The sequence below is a fragment of the Mesoplodon mirus genome, assembly GCF_964341445.2.
Source record: "Mesoplodon mirus genome assembly, chromosome: 7".
Classification (NCBI taxonomy): domain Eukaryota; kingdom Metazoa; phylum Chordata; class Mammalia; order Artiodactyla; family Ziphiidae; genus Mesoplodon; species Mesoplodon mirus.
In genome coordinates this window covers 65,050,976-65,071,911 of record NC_138983.1, presented here as the reverse complement: position 1 = coordinate 65,071,911, position 20,936 = coordinate 65,050,976, and the positions used below count along the sequence as shown (strand labels likewise).

At 44.6% G+C, this 20,936-nt stretch overlaps 1 protein-coding gene across 4 annotated transcripts in view; it reads right to left on the bottom strand.

The window, feature by feature from the left end:
- Positions 1-20,936, bottom strand: part of MICAL2 (microtubule associated monooxygenase, calponin and LIM domain containing 2) — a 226,124-nt gene that overhangs the window by 45,778 nt on the left and 159,410 nt on the right. For all 4 annotated transcript variants that reach the window (XM_082629277.1, XM_082629275.1, XM_082629274.1 and 1 more), the window contains 3 exons: positions 17,984-18,058; positions 13,170-13,303; positions 10,334-11,699 (listed from right to left, as the gene is read on the bottom strand). In XM_082629277.1, the coding sequence (XP_082485403.1) occupies positions 10,334-11,699; positions 13,170-13,303; positions 17,984-18,058 (1,575 nt within the window). The remainder of the gene's footprint in view (positions 1-10,333; positions 11,700-13,169; positions 13,304-17,983; positions 18,059-20,936) is intronic.

Genomic DNA, 20,936 nt, shown 5'->3' with positions numbered 1-20,936 from the left:
GCAGCTAAAGTGATGATTAGAGGGGAATTTAGAGCTTTAAATGTATACATTATGCAAAAGAGAAAAGTTGAGAATCAATGCTCTAAGATCTACTTCAAGAAACTAGAAAAAGAACCACCAAATGAACCTAAGGAAACCAAAAAGGAAGAAAATACTCAAGATAAGAACAGATTATGAAAGACAATAAAGACAAAGCAGAAATAAAACAGAAAATTAACAAAGCAAAAATTTTCTTCTTTAAAAAGATGAATAAAATTGATAACCTCCACAAAGAATGATTGAGAAAAACGAGACAGAAAACACACCTACCAATACTGGGGATAAAAAGTCCTACAGAGTACTAAAGGAAGCTAGTAACCATAAACCATTTTATGACAATAAATTTGAAAATTTAGATTAAATGGACAAATTTATTGAAAAACACGACATAAAACTGACATAAGAAGAAATGGAAAATCTGAGTAGTTACATATCTAACAAAAGGAACCCTCATATACTGCTGGTAGGAATATAAATTGGTGCAGCCACAGTAGAAAACAGTGTGAAGTTTCCTCAAAAAATTAAGAATAGATCTACCAGGGCTTCCCTAGTGGTGCAATGGTTGAGAGTCCGCCTGCCGATGCAGGGGACACAGGTTTGTGCCCTGGTCTCGGAAGATCCCACATGCCGCGAAGCGGCTAGGCCCGTGAGCCATGGCCGTTGAGCCTGCGCGTCCGGAGCCTGTGCTCTGCAACAGGAGAAACCACAGCAGTGAGAGGCCCGCGTACCGCCAAAAAAAAAAAAAAAAAAAAAAAGAATAGATCTACCATATGATCCAGTTAGTCCACTTCTGGGTATTTATCCAAAGAGCACAAAACACTCATTTCAAAAGATATACACACTATGCTACGTTCATAGAGATGTGGTATAGGAGAGAATACTAGTCAGCCATAAAAAAGGATGACATCTTGCCATTTGTGACAACATGGATGGACCTTGAGGATTTTATGCTAAGTGAAATGAGATGGAGAAAGACAAATATATATGAGTTCACTTATACGTGGAATACAAAAATAAATAAATAAATGAACAAATCAAATAAAACCAAATAAAAACAAACATGTGGATACAGAGAACAGAGTAATGGTTACCAGAGGGAAGAGGGTACCAGAGGGAAAAATGGGTAAAGAGGGTCAACTGTATGGTGATGGATGGGAACTAAAACTTTGGTTGTGAGCACACAGTAGTGTATATAGGAGTCAAAATATAATGCTGTACATGCTAAGCACATAATGTTATAACCAATAAAAAGAGTACCTATAAAAATAATCTACAGCAAATAGATAAGCCTTCTGATATTGGGTTAAAAATATAATGATCTATTTATTACCACTTCTATTTAGCACTGTATAGGTGGTCCCAGGCAGTACAAGAAAATTAATTAAAAGGTATACAAACTGGAAAGGAGGATGTCAAACCATCTTTATTTTCAGACAACATGATTATCTGTGTAGAAAATCTCACAAAAAAGCTACTAGAATAATAAGTGATTTTAGCAAGGACAACAGAAAAAGTCAATTGCGTTTCTACATATTAACAATGAGCAACTGAAAATCAAAATTAAGAAAGCCACTCCACTTACAGTAGTAACAACAACAAACTGTGAAATTCTTAAGGGACACATTTAACAAAACATGCGCAGGAACTACACACTGAAAACTAAGAAAACCTAAATAAATTAAGAGATATTCCATCTCTATGGACTGAAAGACTCAGTAGGTATCAATTTTCCCCAAATTATTTAGAGACTAAAAACAATCCCAATCAAAATTCCAGCAGGCTTATTTGGTAGAAATTGACTAGCTAAATTTAAAATTTTTATGGAAACACAAAAGACCTAGAATAGCCAAAATAACTTTTTTTTTTTTTTTGCAGTACGTGGGCCTCTCACTGTTGTGGCCTCTCCCGTTGTGGAGCACAGGCTCTGGACGCTCAGGCTCAGCGGTCATGGCTCACGGGCCTAGCCGCTCCACGTCATGTGGGATCTTCCCTTCCCGGACCGGGGCACGAACCCGTGTCCCCTGCATCGGCAGGCAGACTCTCAACCACTGCGCCACCAGGGAAGCCCACCACAATAACTTTTAAGAACAAAATTTGAGGGCTCCCACTACCTGTTTGCAAGACTTACTCTAAATCTCTAGTAATCAAGAGAGTATAAGGATAAACATACAGATCAATGGAACAGAGTAGAGAGTACAGAGGTAAACCCACACGTATATAGTCAACTGATTATCTGTAAAGATGACATTGTAACACAATGGGGGAAGAAGAGACTTTTTAACAAGTGGTGCTTTAACAACTGGATATCTATGGGCAAAAAACCTTTGTTTACTATAAGAAATTAATTAGAATTGGATTATAGACTTAAGCCCAAAAGCTAAAAACTGTAAAACTTCTGAGAGAAAACATAGGAAAAAGCCTTAGTAACTTTGCGCTTAGAAAGATTTCTTAAACCTAATTCAAATTATTAAAAAAATTAATTAATTTGACTTCATCAAATTAAAAACTGCTGTTCTTTGGATGATGAAAATGAAAAGACAATCCACTAGCTGGGAGAAAATATTTGTAAACACATATCTGATAAAGGACTTATAACCAGAATTTTTATGAACTCTGACTAAATAGAGGGTTATAGTGTGTTCTCAGATCAGAAGACACAATATTCTAAAGCTATCAAATGTCTCTAATCAATTTAAAACTGTATCATCTATAACTGCACACACAAAAATTGAATACCAGGGAATATATGTAATGAAAATTGTGCAAGATCACTACAACTACAAAACACTGACAGAAATTGCAGAAGTCTTTAGGAATGTATCATGTCCAGGGATTTGAAGACTTACTATTATAAAGATGTTAATTTTCTCCAAATTTATCTCTGGAGTCAATGCAATACTAGTCATATGCCCAGAAAATATTTTTGTGGAAATTGATGAGTTGATTCTGTAAGTCATATGGAAATGCAAAAGGCCAAGAATATCAAACAATCTTGAAGAACAAAGCGGAGAATTTACTTCAGACTATGAAGATTTATTATAAAACCACATAATGAAAACAGTGTGACTCAGGTGCAAGGACAGACAAACCAGTGGAAATGAATAGAAGGTTCAAAAATGAACCTGCCTCAGGCTTCCCTGGTGGCGCAGTGGTTGAGAGTCTGCCTGCTGATGCAGGGGACACGGGTTTGTGCCCCGGTCCGGGAAGATCCCACATGCCGCGGAGCGGCTGGGCCCGTGAGCCATGGCCGCTGAGCCTGCGCGTCCGGAGGCTGTGCTCCGCAATGGGAGAGGCCACAACAGTGAGAGGCCTGCGTACAGCAAAAAAAAAAAAAAAAGTGCCTTTGTTTATCAAAAACACCTTCAGAGAGTGAAAAAGTGAGCGGAAGAGAGGGAGAAGATATTTTATATATATGTATATCTGACAAAGGACTTATATCCAGAATCTACACAGATTACAAACCAATAAGGAAAGGTCTGACTACATAATGAAAGTATGGACAAAAGACTTGAATAGAGATATCATACAAGAAAATATCTACATAAGCATGTGAACAGTAGTGCAACATCATTATCAGGTAAATGCCAATTAAAACCATGAGATACCACCACACGCCCATAAAAATAGTGACATCAACAAAACAAAACAAAACTGAGACTATGGAGTGTTGGCAAGGATGTGGGTCAAGGGGAGTTCTCAGTTCCTGCTGGAGGGTATATACATTGGCACAACCACTTTGGAAAACCATTTGACAGTACCTACTAAAGAAAACCAATCACGCCTAACCCCAGGACCTAGCAATTCACTCCCAGGTACGTACTGACAGAGATTCTCTCTTCGCCCATACTCTAGCCAAGCTCACCTGAGCACCCTCGACTAGACCTAAACCTTGGCCCGTAGCAACTAGGCTCTCAACACAAGTAGTTTAGCCCACCCACTTCTTCCTACACTGAAAGACTTAAACACTGGCAGTTTCTAACAGTTCAAGGCCACATCCCTAGGATGACCCAGTCCCCCTTAAAGTACCTGCCTGAGAAAACTCAAGACTGACAAATGAATTTACTGTTTGTTTTAGCCAACACCTGTCTATAGGCTCCTGACCACACTTTCTTAGAGCCTTTACTAAAAAGGGCTTACAACTGTCAATGCTTCTTCTGTCCCTTTGAGATGTATACGTATCTCCTACCACTCAGGAGGACCAGAAAGCCAGTCCTTTCAAATGCAATCATCAGGAAGGATAGGGCCTCAGTCTCCCAGTTTCTGGGGGAGGATAGAATCCTAACTTCGATCACTGCCAGCTAACAGACCCAGCTGACCTAACCAGCATTTACACTAACCAACTGTATAGAACTTTTCACTTCCCTGACTCTACTGAGACCCCACTCACCCCTCTCCCTATTCCCTCATTCTCCCTGTCAAACACCCAGCCACCTCTGGCAAAATCAAAGCTGAGTTCAGTTCATACTGAACTCTCTTCCCTACTGTAACAATAAATTACTAATTAAACTCTGTCCTTACCACTTTAACTAGTATCTGGCTTTGTTTATCTTTGACAATACCCAACAGAAACACTATGTATAAGGGTGCTGAAAGCAGCATTCTTCACAATAAAAACAACTGAAAACAACCTAAGTGCCCAGCATCAGAATGCACCAGTAAAGAGTGTCATATTCATACAAGCAAATAAAATGAGGTGGTGGAAAAGAGGAAACCACTGCTACGCATATGGACATGGATACACCCCCCTTAACATTTAGTGAAAGAAGCCAGGCACAAAAGAGCACATACTTGTATTAGTTTTCTATTGTTGTGGGAGCAGTGAACACCATAGCAGCTTACAATAGCACCTACTGATTATCTCATAGTCATGTAGGTCAGAAGTGCCGGCCTGGCTCCACTGGGTCCTCTGCTCAGTGTCTCCCAAAGCTGCAGTCAAGGTGTCCACTGGGTTGGGGTCTCATTTGCAGCTAAGGGTTCTCTTCCAGCTCATTCAGATTGTTGACAGAATTCAGTTCCTAGTGGTTGTAGGACACGGGGTCCGTTTCCTTGCTGGCTGTCAGCTGGTTGTAGCTCCTAGAGGCCTCCTGCTCAAAAGTTCTCTCACTGCATGACAGGTTACTCCTTCGAGGCCAGCAGGACCATGTCTTTCTCATGCTTTGAATTTCTGACTTCGGGAAGGGCCCAGTCCTTGTTAAGGGCTCACCTGATTACGTTAGGCCTACCCATTTCCCTTTTGATGAACTCAAACTCAATTGTCTTGGAACTTAATTACATTTGCAAAACCCCATACCCTAAACACGGGAGTGAGATCCACCATATTCACATTCCACCATACTCAAGAGGACGAGAGTACACAGGGCAAGAACATGGGAGGCAGGCAGCATGGGGTCCTCTCAGAATTTTGCCTACCACAAGACTGAATGATTCAAATTTATAAAGTCAAAAAATTGCAAAAGTAATCTAAGATGACAGAAGTCAGATGGTAAGCACTTTTGTTGGGTGGCACATAGATTTGGGAAGAAGCATGAGGGAGTCTTCTGAATGCTGGTAGTGTTCTATATCTTGATCTCCAAGGTGATTACACAAATGTGCACTTTGCAAAAATTCATCAGTTTTGTACTTAATATTTGTGTATGTATTTTATACTGCAATAAATATTTTACACAAAAATTTTAAAAGAGAGGTTCTCAGGGTGCTTTGTTTAATTACATAGAGGAGCAATAATTAGCATTAAAATTGTTGGTATAAAATTGTCACTGGTAAGTGCTTGAAGCCAGTTTATGCCCCCAAGTAAACGACTCTGAGAAGTTTATGTTTACCAATAATTTACCTGGCAAGGTGTGTTGTAAAAATGAGAAAAAATAAATTTCAGCTGGCTCTTTATTCAAGTGATCATAAATCTGAGGTATTTCCATTTGAATAAATTTTGAAAGTTTCTCACTCCCCATTTCAATACTGCTTTCTCTCTCCATTGCATGGAAGTGTGCAGGAAGTTAAGTGTAAAGTGAGCTGTGTGTGTGTGTGTGTATTTGTGATTGGTAGGCTGGGCAAGAGCAGGAAAATACAAGGAAACTAATGGACCTTATCTGATAGGGTAGGTAAAATCTTTACATTCTTAGGATACTGACTTAAGAACACCTCAGAAACACAAAGCTCTTCTATGCGATGGGTCCAGGCACTATTTTCAGAGCTGGTCAGCTTTAACCTAATTCCATTCTGCACTCCCATTCTGTTCCAAGCTAAGGAAGTCACACCATTTCCTAATGAATATAAATGAATGCAGCCCTCCATGAAAAATAAATCAGGAAAACACATTTACCCCAACTTATTCTAATCAGCACATAGAGAAGTCATATAAATATGATGTAAGTAAACTAAAGGCTAATCTCACTAAGAATTTGATGCAAAAATTTTAAATAAAATACCAGCAAACAGAATAGAAAAGTATATTAAATAATAAGACACCATGACTGAGTGGTATTTATTTCAGCAATACAAGGATGGTTCAGTATCAGTGAATCCATTACATAATTCATACTACTAATTAAATTATGGAGCAAAAATCATGCAGTCATCTCAAATTGTGCTGACATTTAATAAAATTCAACATCCATTCATGATTTTAAATACTTTTAATAAAATAGGACTAGATGGCTATTTTCTCAAAATATATCTGGGTCAACCCAGAAGCCAGCACCATGCTTAAATGGGAAAACATTTAATGAGATGCATTCTCATTAAAGTTCAGAATATAATATAGAAACCATTATCACTACCTTAATATTGTTCTGGAGATTGTGGAAACCAAAGAAACTAGGAAACAAAATAAGTTAGTGCTACACAACTTAAAAACAAGAGGTAAAATTATCATTATTTGTAGACGTTATGACTGTATATTTGGGGAGGACCTAGGAGAAGTCATTGAAAAGCATTTACAAGCAAAGAGAATTCAGTAAAAATGGATGGGTCAAAAATTACTATACAGGGGCTTCCCTGGTGGCGCAGTGGTTGAGAGTCTGCCTGCTAATGCAGGGGACACGGGTTCGAGCCCTGGGCTGGGAGGATCCCACATGCCGCGGAGCAACTAGACCCGTGAGCCACAACTACCGAGCCTGCGCGTCTGGAGCCTGTGCTCCGCAACAAGAGAGGCCGCGATAGTGAGAGGCCCGCGCGCTGCGATGAAGAGTGGCCCCCACTTGCCACAACTAGAGAAAGCCCTCGCACAGAAACGAAGACCCAACACAGCAAAAATAAATAAATTAATTAATAAACTCCTACCCCCAACATCTTCTTTAAAAAAAAAATTACTATACAGAAATCAATAAATTTCATATACACAACAGTAGGAGGATAAAATGGAAAATATCTTATTTATAACAGCAACAAAAACGAACATACCTAGTAATAAACTTAACAATAAATATGCAAGATCTATATGATGTAAAGTTTAGAATATTCCAGAGGGTCACACAAAAAGATATGGGCAAATGGAAAGGCAATTCATATCATAAGGTTGTAAATTCTCACCGAGTTAATTTGTAAACTTAATCCCATAAAAGTACTTACAGGATTTTTGGGGTACATAGGCAAGCTAATGCTCAGTCCATATAGAATATCAAAGAAGCAAGAAGAGCCAGGAAAGTTTTGAAAGAGAAGATCAATAATGAAATACTCTTCCTACCAGATGGTAAAATACAGAATTTTTAAAATATATAAATATATAAAGGAAAATAATCAAAACAGTGTGGAACTGATACATAACAGACAACTCAACAGAATATAATAGATGGTGTGGAAATCAGTCCAAGTACAGGAATCTGATATATGATAAAGATGTCATCTCACATAAGAGAAGAAAAGATGAATATTCACTAAATTATTTTAGGATAACCAAAGAGACATCTAAAAAAAGAAGGTTGGATCCATAGCTCACATTTTATACTAGGGTAATTTCTTGATATAAACATATAAATGTAAAAAAATAAGAAACTTTGTCCATAAACTTAGAAAAAGTTCTTTCTGAATTATATTGTACAAAGCCCAGAAGCCATAAAATGGAAAATTGCCACAACTATTATATAAAAGTAAAATCTTATGTGGCAAAAATCACCATAAACAAAATTAAACACAAACAAGAAGCTGGAAAAAGTATTTGTAATTTATATTGCAAGAAAAAAGCTAAGTTTCCCTTTTACAGAGTCCCTACATATTATCAAGAAAAATACCAACAACCCAACAGAAAATTAGATAAAGACAGAAACAACAGTTCACAGAAAAGGAAATACAAATGACTCTTCAATGTATGAAAAGATGCTCAATCTCTAATCAGGCTGGTAAAGATTTTTTTTTAAGTTGGGTAGCACACTGCAAGTGTAGAAATAGCACTCTCATACTTTGCTGCTGGGGAGGGTGAACCAGCACCACTTTGATGGAGGACAATTTTGGCAATATCTATCAAAATTTCAATTCACATGTACTTCGTTCCAGCATTTCCACTTCTAGGAATTTATCTTAGAGGTAAATTCACACATATGCCAAGTGGCCCAAGTTCTTCATTATCGTAGCACTGTCTGCAATAACAAAATTTTGAAATACTTAAGCTTTCCATCACAGGGGACTGACTGGCTACATAAATTATGGTACTTCTACACAATGGAATACCATGGAGCTATGAAATGAAGGAGAAAGTTCTTTATGTACTAACACAGAATGATCTCCAAAATAAAATTAAAAGTTCAAAAAAGTATGTACAATATGCTAGCATGCTATTATTTGTTCAAAAAAGAAAGAATATGATATGTAAATTTTCTCATATATTCATAAATTTTGTCTGGAAGAATGCCCAAGAACCTGATAATAGTATCTGTCATCAGGGATAGGACCTGGACGGCTCAGGGACAGACAGGGACAGGGATGGGAGATAGGACTATTCATTTTGTGCCTATTGTACCCTTTTATTTTGAGCCATGTGAATATATTATCTATCAAAAACTGCACAGCATGATTAAACTTTATGATGTAATAAAAAGGGTGTAGTTATACACCAGCCTGCCATGCTTATCCTGAATTGGCTGAAAATAAAGTCTCTTGTTAATCTGTATAGCTTTTTGATTAAAGCACCAAAAGAGAGAAATAATTTTTTGCTTGAAAACTGAAGTCCCAAAATAAAAGTTAAATTTTTTTAAAGTTTAAAGAAATAAAGAAAACGTTCTCAACAATAGGGATGGTAGAATCACTTTGTTTAAAGCACTCAAATAAATAGCAATAACAAAAAAGAAATTATGTAAGTGTTTACACTGTCTCTAAGGATATGAGAGATTATGTCACTTTTTAAAAATATTTCCTTATTGTTGAATTATTCTGATCTGTTGATATATTAATTAATTTTATAACTTGAAAAATTATAATCAGATTTAAATATAAAAAAGGCTTAGGTCCCATTGGTAGCCAAATATACATAAATGTGTTTAAGCTAGTAATAAAAAAATACAAGTTTAAAAGAGACACCATTTTCTTGACTAGTAAAATAGCAACACTGAAAAAATATGATACTTAATGCAGGTAACAGTGTGGTGAAAAGGGTACTCTCATTAATGGTGAAATATAAACTCGTACCTTCCCCTTGTTTTAATTGAAATTTACAACACACAGTTGTAAGAAATAACAGGAAAAACCTATATAGTCTTTACCCATACAATTCTCTTTTAAAAAACAATTTGTCAGTATCAGTTAAGGATCTTAAAAAACTCACACTTTTCAACTAGTAATTCCATTTCTTAGAACCTATCCTAAAAAAATATAATTCAAAGGAGAGAAAAAGCTATATGCATAAAAATGTTCATTCAATACCATATACAAAATATAAATAAATTCATATATATATATGTTAAACGATAAGAAAATAGTTCATTAAATAATAACATAAACACTAGACAGAATATTCTATGGCCATTATATCACATTTATGTAGACTATGAGGTAACTGGCTTAATAGCTATGATATGTTGATTTAAAAGATAAAATTTTATGTATAATAGTGAAAAATATTCATATGGTCAATGGTAGGGAAAGTAGCGGAATTATGGTTGATTCTTTATCTCTTCCAAAACTTTCTAGAACGTAATTTCAAATTTAATTTTTTCAGACTTTTTTCAAATTTTCTAAATACAAGTTTTCCTACTTTTGTCAGAATTTAATTTGAGAAGCAAAAAGAGATGAAAGATGCCTCCTTGTTAATCCAATAACTAATTGCCCAGCATGAACGGTAGACTTTTGTTAGGAAAGAGCCACTTACTTGCATCTTTCTCTGGAGAAGGAGGGACCCCTTGCCCCAGACAGGTGCCACTGACCAGCTGCACCAGCTTCTCTGGGGGCTGGGCATTGCCCATGGACGGCACCTTCCCCTTGGGGCTGCTGAAGAGGTCTTGCAGGTCCTTTCTTGGTCTGGATTCTCGGAGGAAACTCTCAAAAGATTTGTCTTTGAGTCTGAGGGAGGAAAAGAGTGAGGTCTTTTTCTTGGGATCCCTGGAAGCATCTGGGACGGTCTCTTGCAAACTCACTTTCTCCAGGAGGGTGGGGACATCTTCGATCTTGCTGCAGGGTGGGGACACGAGTGCAGGAAACGTCTTGGATGACTGGTTGGGCAAACTGTGGGTGCGGAGGGCAGGGTCAGGAGGGCTCGGGGCTGAGGGCTGGGCAGCCCTGGCGGGTGGGGGGCCCAGGGAGAAGAAGGCTGAGGCCCTGCTCGCTATGTCTCTCTTGGGGGACGGCTGGTCCCAGTCTTTGGAGCTGGTTTTCCGAAGGCTGAATGAGCTGCTTTTCCGAAGGCTGAATGGGCGAGTGCAAGCGTGGGGTGGGCTGGTGGGCAAAGTCTTTGACTCTGGCTTGGCCCAGGCCTTTCTCCCACTGTCGGAACTGGGGAGGAGCGGCTCCAGGGACCTCCGGATGGCGTTGGCTATGAGCCGCAGCGGGGACTTGGGCGGGGTCACGCTTTGCTCCCTGGGAGTCCGTTCAGCTGGGGTCCCCATCTTCTCCTGAGCCTCTCTCTGGGCTGGTAAGGTCTCTCTCACTGCCCGAGGGAGCAGCAAGGGGCGGACTGGTTTCAGCACACCTCCTCCTCGGCCATTCTCGGTGCTTTTCTGGGAAAGTTGCACCCTGGTTTCCAGGCGCGAGCTCTCAGGGTTGGAGTCATTCCAATCTAGCAACCTAGTCTTCTGCTCCCGAGTGAGAAGCAGCTTCTTTAAGCCCGACTTCTTCTCTGCCAGCTCTGACCTACCCTCCTCTCCCCTCCTGGGTCTGGTACTCCCTTCTCCAGGGTCCTCTCCAGCCCTGGGAGACAGCTGTTGGTCTGGCGAGCACCTGTCCTTCCCTCCAATGGGGTGTGGGCCTCTGTGGATGCTTCTGGTACCCACAGGAGGGGCCTCTGCTTCCTGACTCCCATCGGAAGCCACCTCTGCAGGGCCAGGTGGCCTCGAGCTTTCGAGGCCGTCTCCACCAGGCCTCACCAGACAGTATTCCGTCCGCTCCAGCACCTGGCCATGAGGGATATGCAGGGGGATTTCCTTGGGTGGTCCTTGGGTTCTGGCTTGCCTCAGGAAGATTGGGGTGGAAGGACTGAAATGACCTCTTGAGACCTGAGAAGGAGGGTTGCAAACTGTCACCTGGAAGGGATGGGCAAAAAAGAGCGGTGATTTTTAGAAGTTCCCAGCATTTATTTATTTATTTATTTATTTATTTATTTATTTTTTTATTTATTTATTTTGCTGTACACGGGCCTCTCACTGTTGTGGCCTCTCCCATTGCAGAGCACAGGCTCCGGACGCGCAGGCTCAGCAGCCACGGCTCACGGGCCCAGCCGCTCCACGGCATGTGGGATCTTCCCGGACCGGGCCACAAGCCCGTGTCCCCTGCATCGGCAGGCGGACTCTCAACCACTGTGCCACCAGGGAAGCCCCCCAGCATTTATTTATATGAGGAACACACATCTCAGTCTATAGCCCCCTCCATTCCTCTCTCCAGATCTCAGATACCCAAAGTCAAAAAGAATTCTGCCTAGGATGATTTCAGAAGGCCACTCTTCCTTCTAAGTGGCTGCCTTGGGATGGGCTGGAATTGCCCAGAGACCCCATATCACGGACCAAAATCTTTCCTGGGCCTTAGATTAGGTGGGTAGGAAGCCAGAAAGGAAAGCAAAGTCACTGACAAGCTCCTGGGCCAGTGAGGGGAGGGCTGGCCTGGTCCCTGTGGGTGGCCAGGCACATAAGGAAGCTCAGCCATGGTCCTTACTAAAGGGCACATTCCACTCATAGGTATGTTCCTCCAACAACCAAGAAACCAAGGCTTCTTCTTTGGAGACCATTAAGGTAAGGAGAGACAGCTACCCTTCTGGCTTGGAGCTGTGGTGGCCGGATAGCCTTTAGGATCTTCCAATGACCCTTCAAAACCTGACTCATGCCTCTCACCACTGAGAAAGCAGCCATTTCTAGCATGCAGGAGCTTGGCCCTTGGCAAAGGGAGAATATAGAAGACTTGAGAAGGAGTGACTGTGCCCTGCCAAGAGCTCTGGTCATGGGAGCTTCACAAGAGTATGTACTTTTCTGTCTTAGATATTCTACTTCCCAGAGCCTAGAACAAGGTCTGGCAGGTAATAGAGGCTTGATAAACCCATATTGAAGGAAAGAGTCCAACCATGACTGTCTCGGTGATGCCATTTTCTATTCAAGGGGGATGTTGCTTCCAAGGTTCTCAGCTGCTACCAAAGGTACCCTGCGTTCTGTGCCTGCCCTCCTACAGCTGCCAGCTCATCCACACCCTCTGTGAGGCCCTCAAGGGCAGAGCACAAGCCCTAGCATCTCTGCATCCCACAGTCCAGCTCAGATTCCATGCCCTATAAAGTCTGCTGAATGAGTGGGTGGCTGTGCCCTCCGTGGCTGAGAAGGAGCAGGGTGCACTTTCGTGAAAAGGACAAGTGAAGAGGTGTGGGGTGGACTCTTGAAAGAGCATCCCTCTGGCCCTGGCTGTGCACTTGGGGTGACCCAAGGGTGCTAGGAATCCAGAGCTCAGTGTGGAAGTGGGAGGAGTATAGGCAGCTTGTCGCCCTCACACCTGTGCCGGGCCCTGAGGGCACTTACCTGAGGCAGGGAGGAACTATCCAGAGCATGCGGGACACCAGCTGAAGAAGATGGCAGAGAAGGCGAAGGAGAAGAGGAAGGAGAAGCTTCCTTTGGAGGCGACATAGGTCTTCTGTTGTTCACTGGTGTCATATCTACCAAGGAAAGAACATGCTCTCCATTACAGAGTTGTAGTTTCCTTATTTTATCATGAAAAGAGGAGGTTTTCAGTGAAGCTCCTCTCTATAGAGTCAGAGGGAGGAAGATGCCAGAGATGGATTCAGAGGCCCCGGAGCCCACTGCTTGGGACTTGGAAGAACAGGTGTAGGAGTGTCAGGCTCCTGCGGGGGAAGTAGGTCCCAGGACGAAAAGTCCAAGAACCACTGTGTCTCACACACACATGAGAATGTCCCCGACAGTTAGAACAGGGGTCTCCAGGGTGTTTCTGGGAAACGGACATCTACCGCTAAGGTTTGCCCTAGAGCCATCGTGGTGGGGAGCTGGGGCTGCATTAAATCACTTAGTCAGTAAACCACCACCTGAGGCCTCTTCCTGTAAGATGCATGCTGGACCATTCACCATGGGCACAGACAGGAGAGGCAGTCACTGCCAAGGAAACGGGCTCTTCCTCCCACATGTGTATCACGGGGCTCTCAGACGAGATGGTTAGTTTGAGATTTTAAGAGAACACAAGGGAGGGAGGTTATAATGAGTATCAGATCATTTGAAGCATATGGAGTGGGGTTCGTGCCAAGCTCCTGTTGGTCAGGGAACAAATGAGAGCCAGTGCATGTGCTGTCCTTCTCGACAGGAGAAAGGAGTGTGGCCGGAGCCGAGGATGAGCCTCATTCTGAACTGTGGGAGCTGAACCCAATTAGTCTAGTTACAGCAGAATTCCGACAGATGTCACCTATAAGATCAATCTCATTCCCTCTCTCATGAGCGCACACACACATATGCGCACACAGACCCCCTAGTAACCTTAATCTAAACGCGAACATTTTGTTTCCCTCTTGGACCATTTCAGTAATAGGTCCTCAAAGGGATTCAGGAGACACCATCCTCACCTCCAGATTTGCCCACTCAATGTCTGACCCTTCAGCCCAGCCAGCTCTCCTGTTAGCCTTCCTGGCACATAAAGGCTGTTCCACAGAGACTTCCCAGGACCACTGTCTCTAACTACCCACTCCTGTCAGACTTCCTGCTTCTGGCTGCTCAGCTGACCCATTTCCATTTCCCTCCAAGGTACCCAGCCTTCAGATTTCAGCTTGTTTCTAAACACAATCCCCTGGCCTCAGTTTCCGCAAAGCTTTGGCTGAGAGGTTCCTCCTCTGGGACCCACCCAGGCCAGGCTAAACCCAGGCCTCACTCCAAGAGGAGTTCCTTCCAGACCCGTGTGCACAGCGGAGCCACACAGGGGGTTGTCAGTACTCCGTCCTGCTTTCCTCTTACAAATGCAAGCACATTAGAGCGTGAGTCCCAGGCCCAGGCTCTGAAAAGCTGGCCACACACACCATCAGCAAGCTCCCCAAGGGAAGTGCTCCAGGGGAAAAGGTAACTTGGGGGAACAGATCTGAGGGTGGCAGGAAGGAGCTGCTGGGGACAAAGGCCACTGGCTGCCAGGAGCTGACACTGCGTGGGGGGGTGGGGGGCGTCTGGCCGGCCTGCCTGTCACCCGAACCCCCTTCTCAGCCCCCAATTAGATGGTTCGAGCCTAAAAAGGCAAAAGTTGTGAGTCAGTTGTTGCCTTGCTTCCTGTCCTCAGCTTGCCAAATTCCTGCTGAATTCCTTCTCCTCCTCTTCCTGGCCCTCATTCTCCTCTCTCTGCCACCTCCTGAATCAAACTCCTGAATTTGTCCCAAAGTCCCCTCAGCTCCACAGACTACCTTTTTGTTCCCCCGAGGAGCGATCCGGGAACCCTCTGACACAGAGCCAGAACACCTTGGGAGCCAAGCTGATAGGAAAGCCTTGGGGGTCTCAAGGTCATGACCTGGGAGCTGCCCGCCTCTTCTGTGTCTAATCCCCAACCCCACCCAGCAAGTGGGATCTCTCTCCACACAGGATCCTCAAGACTGTCTTCAGGATAGAAATTGGGGGCAGGGGGCTCGAGGAGATGTGGGAAGCAAAACACCTGCCATTCAAGCCACTGCCTGGGAGGTGAGCAGTACCTAGGAATGGAAGGGGAGGCCAGAGCCCAGCTGACAGGTGATGGGAAATCTCACCCACCTGAGGCCTTTGGTTTCCCTCAGAGGATGGTAAAGGGGAGCCTGGGACCCCACCCCTTTCACACCCACACCAGCTGCCTGACACAGTGAGTTATGTAACCCCTCAGTTTCCTCATCTGAAAAATGGGAACCCTAGTGCTGTTTCATGGGGAAGCTAAAGAAATAAAATGGGATAAAAAGAGGTGCCCAGTGCAAAGCACAAAGTAAACGCCACATGCTAGCTAAATATTAATTCCATCCCCTTCCCTTCCTCCCATGCACATGAGTGGTGTCCAGTTACGGCACTGCTGAACCGCTGACCTGTTCCAGGGAGTAGGAGGTGCTGCACATCCATCCTGCCCAGGATTTCTCTAACTCACGGCCCACAGGCTTAGTTCTCATTGACCAACTCAGGTCCTTCTCGCCCTTTCTTGTTTTGCTTGAAACCTCAGCATGGTCCAGCCAGGTCTGCCCTGCCCTCTGCAGGAGCCTCAGTCCTGGGTGCCACTGGCCCTTCCAGTCCCATTGTGCAAAGGAGGCTGATGAACAGATGAGGGTCTGGATTCCAGCTCCTCCCATATCCCTCCTGGGTCAGCTGCCTCTTCTCTGGGCCCTCTGGCAATGGAGGCCTTTCCCTTGATCCTAAAGGTCATTCTGGTGAGTATGGTCAGCTGGGTGAGGGCGATAAGGGCAGGCACGCAGCCCCCTCCATCCTCTTGCCTGGGGCTGGGGCCAGAGCCAGCCTCAACAGGGCAGTGAAGGGATAGAGGAGGTGGTGTGCCCCAAGCCCTGCTCCCTCCCACAGGACCAGCCTTGCCCAGTGGGTTTCCTTTTGGGCAAAATGAAGATGACCAAAAAGATGGCTCTGAGGATTTTCACAAAGACTGGGATTCCAGGGTGCAGCTCCCCAGAATTTGGAGCTTAGGCAATACTCAAATCCTCCCAGAGTCTTGGAACACCCTCTAGGGGCTGCAGCCTGCTCAGGCCTAACCCACGTTCTCTATTTGTTCCTGCACTGAGTTCAACTCAGTTCAGCCGGCTTGGTCCCTGGTTCTTTAGTTTGTTCATTCGTTCATTCATTCATTCATCCACTTATTCATTCGTTCTGCAAGCAAGGACTGGGTGCCTCTTCTGCACCAGGCCCATGCTAGGCACTAAGCCCATAGAAATGATTCAAACTCAAGGCCTGCCCTCAAACCAGTTTTACATGCACTTGAGAACCCACACCTGATACTCCTGGGATAACTAAAGACACAGCTGAGAAATCACGCCGCTGGTTAGCAGTCCCCTCTCTCCTGTGCCTCCTCCAGCACCCACACCCTGCTGTGAGGGTCCCCTGCCAGACTCCCTGCTCTCACCCCAGATCAGGAACTTCTTGAGGGCGGGGCCGGGCCCCTTGCTCTGGTGGCACTCAGTAAAGTCGGCTGGAAGCACTGGATGGAATCTGCACCCAAATGGACCCAGCCATAGAAGCAGAATTCCCGTGACTGGGGAGGGGCTGAGGTGGGGAGTAAATGAGACGCGTGGGAAAGGCCTGCCCCAGGCTTTCGGTAAACGGTGATTCCCTCCTTCCCCTCGCCTTCGCTGCCTGCGATCACACCATGGTCCAAGAGTCATTTTAGGTTGTCCCCAGGTGAAGTGGCCGACTCAGGTGTGCCCTGGTCCTGTTCCAGAAGTGTCCATTGTCCCAGCCTGGCCCGAGTGAAAGGGGCCGCAGGTCTATGGGTTGCAGAGAATGACTCACTGGCCAGGAGTCGGCGTTGACTCAGAAGGCAGGAGTCAACTAAATTAGCACGCTATTCCATCTCCAGTGTTTCTTTTAAGAAGCCTTCATCTAACCCCAGGTTTTCCTGGGTCCACCCCTCCTACAGCAAGTTCCGGAGAGGGAGCGTGGGGGCAGGAGGAGGTGGAAGGCAGCGATGGACTTGGGATCAGATGAAGAGCCCCTGCCCCCTCTCAGGATTGGAGAGGGAATCTCTGCTCTGTAACTGGGGCAGCGCCAGGAACACGCTGGCCCTGGGACGCTGCGCGACCGGGCACGCGGTCACTGTGCCCCCTAGTGGGAGTCCACTGCCTTGGCACCCGCCGCAGGCCCTGGTCCTCACCCACCTGCTCTTCCCTGGGATGCGGGACCATAACCTGCTCAGAAAAAGGAGCAGGGCAGTGTGTATTTGTGCGTTTGTGTATGTGCGTGTGTGCGGTGTGTGTGTGTCTTTGGATTCCTTCACTGCTTTGCCCACTACTACACGAAGTCAGGCTGATGCCCCCAGCCCAACTCCAGTGTACTGAATCAAAACATATAGAGCCCTCAGGTCTCAGTTTCCTCATCTGTGTTTCAAGAAGATTGGAGCGGATGGCTGCTAAGGTCCCTTTCAAGTGCAACTGTAGAGTTCTAAGGCCCTGTGACTCCAGAGTGGGGAGCTGGGGAGGTGGAAGAAAAAGTAGCAAATCCCTTGCAAAGTGCTTCCTCTAGTGAGCAGCAGAAATAGTCAAACAGTACATTTCTCTCCTTGCCCCTCACATCCAGGAGGCCAGTTCAGAGAGGACATGTGAGGAGTGAGAACAGCTGCCCCTGGGAATTAATCAGACAGCTCCTGCCCCCTCCTACCCCCCAGGGAGCTCATGACTCACTCGGCTGGAATTTTCTTCTCCCGCTCTGGTATTTGCTGGGAGTTGGAAACTGGAAGCTGTTGGCCCTCTGCACAACTGTGGTGGGAAAAAGAAAGAGGGAGAGAAGATGGGGAGGGAGGAAGAGTCTGTTAAATGGGTAGGACAAACAGGGAGTTTTTTCTTATGGCCCAGTTACCAAAAGTTAGTAGACTAATGGTCATAATTGATGGAGCCCCTTCCTTTCCTCCGACCGAACCTCCCTGTCCCTATAACACACACTTCCAACTTTTCATTCATTCACTCATCAAATTGTTTTGAGACCCTGCTATGGGCCAGGTACTGCCCTCTTTCAGAAAATATCTCAAATTATGAGCCATCATTCTAACTCACCCACTGTTAATAAGCATGTGTGCATACATGTTTATATGCATACATGTATATACATATGTCCGTATATACCCAAGCATATATGACACGTTCATTTTAAGCAGAGCAGCTCTTTGGAGCTGAAGTCTCACATCAACGCCCCAAATGTGTCATAGATGAACCACAGCTGCTCTCATTGAAGCCTGGAAGCTGCAGAAAGCTCCACCCTCTCTCTACCTTACCCCAGAGCCCCCAAAACCCTTTGGGAACCAGTTTTAACTGAACTCCTGGACACTCCATGGCCACAACCCCTCCTCTTGGTCTGCTTCCGATGGAAACACATTTGCAGGATGCGTGGGCTGCATTATGAAGACCCTTTGCCCATCTGGGCCTTGAGAATCAGCTGAGCAAAATGAACATCACAGGCAGAAGAAATGGGTCTTAGCCATTTGGGACCTACAAGTGGGATGTAAATGTACCCCGTTCCCACACTGGGCCCTCAGATTTGGCCTCAGGCTCCAGGTCTCTGTGGTGGTTCCATCACGGCCGGAGAGAAAGACGGGGCAAGGCACACCTGAATGGCTCCCACACGTGGGACCAGGAGGTGTGGAAGGAAAGGAAGCCCCCAGGACTGATGTGGGCGTGGAGAGTGGGTGGGGAAGCTTTGAACACAGCTGGCCCAGCCCACCCTCTGTCTGCAGGAAGTCCTAGGTCCCACTCCCCGCCAGGGCTCAGAGCTGCTGTCAGCTCTTACCAGCCAGGCTCTGCAGCACAGGCGTCCACCCGACCTGGGGGCTTCCTTTCCTCAGCAGGAGATCTTTCAGCTCCCGAGCTCCTTGGCTCCCCTCCCTTATCGATTTGGAGAGCTTTGCTCCTGCTGTGTCTGGTCTGGCGGTTCCCCATCCCACAGGTATGCCGTCATAATCAAGCTCACGGGTTTGAGGGGGAGGAGCCTATGTGGATAGGTGAGGGTGCCATCTCCCTGTCTCCCCACTGCAGAATGAACAGTCTATGTACAAGGTAGGGCCACTTCCCCCTGCCAAGTGCAAGTCATGGATGTTTTACATAAGGAACAAGCTGATTCCTGCAGACCAGAGTTAACCTCTTCATCACCTAATGGAGAAATTACTCAAGAAACACAGAAGAGGGCCAAAAGCTCTTATTGCTTCTCCTTGGCTCTTAACTTTGTGGAATGGGATTTATTAGAAATGGTTAAAATTCATGAGAGGTTTTCCATCACTGGTGTTTATAGGGCATCCATGCACACATTTTTACCACAATAGGAATAGAGTGGGTAGTCATGATTTGATCCAGTAATTTTGAGCAGAGTAAAGCAGGGCTGTTCCCTTCTTTTTAGTTTATAGTATATTTATTTAATGTGTTTATATTTATTTTAAGGGAGTACTTTTGGAGATCTTAGCGTATGACTCTCTGCAAAAGGAGTAAGAGGGTAAGCATTGTGACACAGGGTGCTGATGACATCATTTTATTGTCACACACTAACAATAAATGTTCCCCATAGGCCATTGGACCATCCTGTTATCAAATTATTGCCAGGAAAAAAATGGATAAATACCGATTTTTCTAAATCAGAATAATTTGAGGGCAGATTTCCCTCCTAACTGTAAATGGTTTATGTCCAAGAACCCAGTGCACTAGATCAATTTGTTGTTTAGGCGTGCATTTTATAACTAATGCATCCAAGCAGGCCTCTAGGAAGCTGCTCTCTGCGATTCCCAAAGCGCAGGACGTGGCTCTCCTGCCTGGAGGCATCTGGGGTGCTTCCATAAACGCAGATACTGGTCCCCACTCTAGACCCAAGGCGTCTGAATCTCTGAAGGAGGGAACCTAGGAATCTGCCTGTTAAGCAGGATTTTTAGGAACCACTAAATTAGGTGTTTTAGGGGAGCATTACTGAGCATTTTCTATGGCCTCTATTACACAGGGCTCAGTTTCTGTTTTAAACCATCATGGTGGGCATGCTCTATGCTAAAGAACTTTGAGGAGGGGATAGGTTCCTTGATGAGCTGCGGCAGTCCCAGAGTCTTTTCAAAGGTGGTAAAACATATACAATATAAAAATCACCATTTTAACCACCTTTAAGTATAGAGTTGAATGGCATTAAGTACATTCACGTTGTTATGCAAACATTAATTCCATCCATCTCCGGAACTTCTTCATCCCACTGAAACTCTGTCCCCATTAAACAATAATCCCCATCCACCCTCTTCCCCCAGCCCCTGGTTATCACTTTTCTATACTTTCTGCCTCTGTGACTTTGACTATTCTGGGTGCCTCATAGAAGTGGGATCATACTATACTTGTCCTGGCTCAGTTCACTTAGCATAGTAACTTCAAGTCTCATCTATGTTGTAGCATGTGTCACAACTTCATTCCTTTTTAATGCTGAATAACATTCCATTGTGTGGATATAGCACAATTTGTTTATCCATTCACCTGTTGATGGACATTTGGGTCATTTCTCCTTTTGGCAATTGTGAAAAATGCTGTTATGAGCATGGTGTACAAACCAGGAATCTTTTTAAAGCAACATCCTGGTTTTTTTCGGTATGCCCTCGGCTAACCTCCGAGACATTTATCCAGGTGA